At 39.2% G+C, this 5517-nt stretch overlaps 2 protein-coding genes across 2 annotated transcripts; both read left to right on the plus strand.

Annotated features, from left to right (window-relative positions):
• Window positions 1–719: 719 nt before the first annotated feature.
• On the plus strand, window positions 720–2649 carry LOC140549843 (SLC35A4 upstream open reading frame protein-like). The gene is made up of 3 exons (XM_072673585.1): window positions 720–804; window positions 1742–1840; window positions 2437–2649. Exons 1-3 carry the CDS (start codon window positions 790–792, stop codon window positions 2635–2637), a joined length of 315 nt encoding a protein of 104 aa, XP_072529686.1. The 5' UTR covers window positions 720–789; the 3' UTR covers window positions 2638–2649.
• A 631-nt stretch (window positions 2650–3280) lies between these two features.
• Window positions 3281–4856, plus strand: LOC140549842 (probable UDP-sugar transporter protein SLC35A4). The gene has a single exon (XM_072673584.1). The coding sequence runs from the start codon at window positions 3301–3303 to the stop codon at window positions 4279–4281; it is 981 nt and encodes a 326-aa protein (XP_072529685.1). The 5' UTR covers window positions 3281–3300; the 3' UTR covers window positions 4282–4856.
• The last annotated feature ends 661 nt before the right edge of the window (window positions 4857–5517 follow it).

A 5517-nucleotide genomic window follows, 5' to 3' on the forward strand; every position in this document is an offset into this window, starting at 1 on the left:
AATCCGGCTTGGCGATGAATAAATATAAGCCAATCAGAGAGGGTCTTTTAAACACGTGAAGAGTTTCGTTCGTAGCCTGCTAAAGAAATAGAAGCTAAATCGAAAATAATAATCTTCTAATTATTATTATCATTAATATTCGTATTTTGTCTTTATTGTTGTTTTTGTATACAATTATGTACTATTTATTATATTTACGATATAATCCCATTCAACACACTAAAGTGCCCGTCAGACATTTATTTCTTTAGCTATATATTTATTTCTATATGCTTTTATTTCTTATTTTTTTATATTTTTTTATTTGTATCCATTTTGTGGATAATTTTTTCTTTCTTGTTTTCATGCGAGTGGCCTGTCATCAAAACCTTTTAAATTTAGACTATGTTTGTGATGAACAACTTTAATTTCATTTGAATTTATAATTATTTATTAACTAGATGCACAACTCGTCCTTTATCCTGAAAACGGTGCAACAACAACAACAAAAATCACGTATTTATTTCTATTATATAAATAATGTTTTGACCTAGTTCAACTAATACGTTTATTACTTATTAAAATAAATAAATAAATAAATTATTTGTATATATATATATATATATATATATATATATATATATATATATATATATATATATATATATATATATATATACAAAAAATAAAAGTCGCCAAAAAGCAGTACTAGACAGAAGCAGTCAGACAGAAGCAGTTGCGCTCTCCTTGATGCTGTTAGGCCAAACAAGTTGACCACAGATGTAGTCGAATGTCATTTCAGGAGCCAGAATGGCGAATGACAAGGTGAGTGAGATCCGACTTTACACCTAATATCACCTAACAGCTTCTGTCGTGCGGGTGAAAGGTGTGTGTTCAGTAGCGAATGGTACAGACTATGTGAAACTGTGGGTTGTTAGTAATAATGATCTGCTTTCATTTTCTTTTGTATCTTAATTCTGCTAACCTGCTGGCACAGACTATCAGCTGCATCAGCCAGTGCTGGCTAAGTTACCAGTGCTAACGCTCGTGTCTGTGAACTGTCTTTGCAGCGGGAGACTCGGTGGACAGTTAGCTTCTCTCTGAGAAGAATGGTCGGTTGTTGTTTAGCATGGTTGTTGTGTACTATTATGTGGCTCTGTGACAGAGCTGCTCTCCAGCCCAGCTCACTGCTGGTTTTGCTCTCCTCGTGTGTCACGAAGTTAGCCACTGTTATACTGACCACTTTTTCTGTACTAATACTGTAATACCAGCGAGAAACATGCATTCTCTGTTGATAAACTTATTGATTAGGTGTCTGTTCTTTGCAAACAAGCTATTTTAAGCTCTTGACTTCATGTGGCCATGCTCAAACACTGTTCTAATAAACAGGGAGAAGTACATAGCCAATACTATGTAGCTAGGTAAAGTTTTTTAACAGTATATCAGCACTGTAAAGCAAAAGACTTTGTATTTCCAAAATGTCAAAAATCATCTTTCTTCTTTCTAGGAAAGTCAGCATGAATTTCTATTGGTCCATTCATCATAAAATATCAACATAATGTAAAGAACAACCGGCAGATTTAAAAAGATGTAAAACTGTGAAAAACAACAATTGGGGGGGAAAACCCAGGTTTTGTATGATGGGGACAATATGTACTTTTAAATAGTTGAGAGATACAGAAGTAAATATAGCATATAAAGCTATTCTGTAGTTTATATAAAGAATTCAATAAAAGCAATTGTTTTGTGCTTGTGTTTGTAGGATCCCCTGCATAAGCTGAAGGATCTAGCAGATCTCAAAGACCAGCTTGAGGAGATCCAGAAAAGAGTAGAGAACGAAGTGCAGGCTGGGATTCCACAGGTACTACCGTCACCAAGATTTGAAGTAATGTATAATGCCTTGAATTAAAAAAGGAAAACATAGCTGGAAGGTTTGCATCCTTTTGCTTAGATTGCTAAGAGTTCTACAGCCATCTGAGGCTCCAGAGGAGCATAAATGGTAATAAACTGTGGATGCATCCTTCATCCTTCAGTTTCCTTCAGTGGTTCTTATGTAAAGTCTTAAGTAAAAATGTTTCTGCTATGATGGAGGAGCTGTAGTATATAGTAGAGATGCAATAGTATGTAGTAGAGAAACTATAGGGGAATAAATTCTTCCATAATAGTTACAAGACCTTTTTGGTACTTTTGCAATTATTTATTTGTTTGAGTCTTGGATGAAAGATGATGTATCAGTACATCATCAGAGTGGGGAAAAGTGATCAGCAAATGGCCAGATGCTCTATAGAGGAATCATATGCTTGCCAGTACATCACATAGTTGGTGTTGTAGGATAGGAAAGATTCTCACAGTGGCTAAAGGAAGCATTAAAATATCATTACATTGAAATATGTAATTTCCCACTTTTTAGTGTTATGTTTCCTAAACAAAAATGTTTTTATTCCTCTATTATTCTAGGGTGGCTCACTGTTAGCCTCTCCATTCCTGAAGGGATTCCTAGCGGGGTATGTGGTGTCTAAACTTCGTGCCTCTGCTATTTTAGGGGTTGCGTTGGGAACCCTCACAGGCATCTATGCTGCACAGACCTATCAAGTGCCCAACATTGAGAAGACCATAAAGGACTATCTGAACTCTTTAAAGAAAGGCCCTAATAATTAACCCAGCAAGAAAGAGGTGGACTTGCATCAGCCTGAGTAGAGTCGCTGTAAAGAACAAACAGACTCCCTTGCTGCTAGTGTTCCTGTAGTGCAGTTTAGTCTCCTGCTCTCTGGCTGAACCGTCTTCTAAACTGGACTAAATGGTGTTGTGTAAGGTAAGAGCAAGTGGGGTGTTGATGAGAAACAAAGACTTGAAGAGAAGTCATAATAAATCTTTAGAAATGTAGAAGCTCTTGTATCAGATCATCTCCAGAAGATTTTTTTTCATTGCTTATTATATTGCACTGAAAAGGCAGAAGATAGTATTTTTTTGTTTGTTTGTTTTTGTTTAGTTTGTTAGTTATGAAACACAATCACTAGGAGATGACTGAAATCTGTCTGCATGCCTTAAACGAATTGTATGTTGTATGGGTTTATTTATTTATCATGTAAAGTTACACCACTACATGAAGTAGTATTTATAAATGGCAGGAAAATATTTACAGTTGACCCATAATAAGTTATTTGGCTTTTAAAGAACCTTTCAGTTAAAGGCTCTTTAAATAGTCATGCTTTGAATTAAGATGTGAGACATTTTACTGTATCAATTCTGGACATCCAAGCCAAGAACCAGCAAGGAAGCTTTTTTTTACAGTGCAGTTCATTTTTTTACTTTATTTAAAGAATGATTGTCATTGAAAATGTTGGTTCTAGTAAAACATGCCCTCCTCGCAGTTGGCGGTGGCTCCATACTGCTCGTTGGGCTGTTCTGTTGGTGCTCTTGGTTCTCATCTATGGCTCTCATGCTCCCCTCATTGCTCTGACAAAAATAGACGGTCACGTTCCCTTCAGCTCTTCGTCCTGCGTGGTTCTGATCGAGTGTAGCAAGCTGCTTATCTCTCTGAGCGCTCTGCTGGCTACGGGGAATGTCCACACCCTCAGAACATCAGTGTCCTGGACCACCGTTGCTCCATATGCTGTTCCAGCTCTTCTCTACTCCTTTAACAACAATCTGGTGGTCTTTATGCAGGCGTACATGGACCCTAGCTCATTCCAGGTGCTCAGCAACCTCAAGATTGCCTCCACAGCCCTGCTGTACACCTCCTGTCTGGGGAAAAGGCTGAGGCCTATGCAGTGGCTAGGCCTGAGCTTTTTAATAGGGGCTGGGGTGTGTCACAGCTACAGCAGCCTGGATTTGGACAACCCAGGGAAAGAAGATGAACTGAGCTCCAGGGTTCACATCACAACCTGGGGCCTACTGATGGTGCTTGTATATTGCTTCATATCAGGTCTCGCTGCAGTTTACACAGAGAGAGTTTTAAAAATCCAGCGACTGCCCCTCAGCTTGCAGAATTTGTTCCTGTACATATTTGGTGTGGTAATCAATGTAGCATCACACCTTTACAGCAGCAGCAGCAGAGAGCAGGCTTTTCTTGAAGGCTATTCTGCAGTGGTGTGGCTTATCATAGCAGGACAGGCGGCTAATGGCCTGCTCATGTCAGTAGTAATGAAGCACGGAACTGGAATCACTCGACTCTTTGTGATCTCCTCAGCTATGCTGGTGAACAGCGTCTTCTCCTGGGGGCTGCTGGGACTGCAGCTCACACCTTTCTTCCTCTTGCCTGTGCTGATGATCGGGGTGGCCGTATACCTTTATTATAGGTAACTGATCAAGAGTTGAAGGCAAGAAAACAAAGGCAATGGAGTACTTGGGCTGACATAGGTCATAAATATTCTTGGTAATGGTGGTTTATTTTACTTTATTTTATTCGAGTTGTTGTAATTAAGTCTGACAGAATTGCAAAATGAAACATTGTGAATCCATCCTACATATTTCTAAAACATGAGCAATGAAAAGACTTACTTGGCTACAGGTATTTTAAAGGTATTTTGTGATCTCAGTATGTTTCCATGTTATTATGACACTAATGTTGATTATAATGCAAAAGAACTAACACAGAACTGTCAATGCGAAATCTCTCCATGTGTTTCCATTATGTTTGTTGTTTTTGTTTTTTTTAATGCAGATGCTTTTGCAATCTTTATCATTTCTCATAAGGTATGCATTGATGCATTTTGCCTTTTCTAATTTAAAATCTTCTCAGAAATGGAATTTCAACAGACTGAAAGCTGTTATGTGTTTTAAATGGTTTATTTTCAACAATGCCAAACAGCCAAAAATGGTACATAGTGAAAGTATTTATGAACGAAAGTATGCCAATAAACCTTATGATCCTTTTATCGTGAGTCTGAGAATGTTAACCCTATGTTTTTTTGCTTTTGCCAATAATAGTTACCATTACTACTATTGTTTAATTACCCATCACACACATATTCTACCCCTATTACATGCAATGCTCCCGACACTGGAAGACTGACATGTGCGTCAGTCAGTCAGCGCCTCTTTCCAAACTGTCGCCAATGCAATGTCACTGGGCAACCAACTCGCTCAGAGGAAAACGCTGTGTACCCTGCTCTGATGCACGGCCAGTCTGCAACAGTGCCGACAGTGCCAGCATTGTGCTCTCTTGGGGCCCAGCTGCCAATGACTAGCATCTTGACCGGGATTCAAACTAGCGTTCCTCTGGTCATGGTGGCCGCACCTTATTCTGCTGGACCTCTCGGGACCATTTATGCATCTCTAACTCTCCTGCCCCCTCCTGGAGATCTGCCTTCCTGCAGTTTTTACATCCAACAAAAATCTACAGCCCTGTCCCGTTACTCACACTTACACTCTCACACTCCTTGTTTGTGCAGGCCCACTAGGTGTGCAAGGCTGTAGTGGGCAGGGGTGGGCAACATGGGTCTGGAGTCTGGCACAACTTGCTGATTTCCCTGCTCTAACAGAGCTAATAAACCGGTAATTAACAGGAAAGCTGAATCAGGTGTGCTTGAGCAAAAC

Source organism: Salminus brasiliensis, chromosome 2, assembly GCF_030463535.1.
Source record: "Salminus brasiliensis chromosome 2, fSalBra1.hap2, whole genome shotgun sequence".
NCBI lineage: Eukaryota > Metazoa > Chordata > Actinopteri > Characiformes > Bryconidae > Salminus > Salminus brasiliensis.

Bases quoted from the DNA above. Each gene is read 5' to 3' on its own strand.
- LOC140549843 (XM_072673585.1), top strand. The intron at 1,841-2,436 runs GTACTACCGTCA...CTATTATTCTAG, and splicing joins TGCAGGCTGGGATTCCACAG to GGTGGCTCACTGTTAGCCTC.
- LOC140549842 (XM_072673584.1), top strand. From the start codon at position 3,301: ATGATTGTCATTGAAAATGTTGGTTCTAGTAAAACATGCCCTCCTCGC.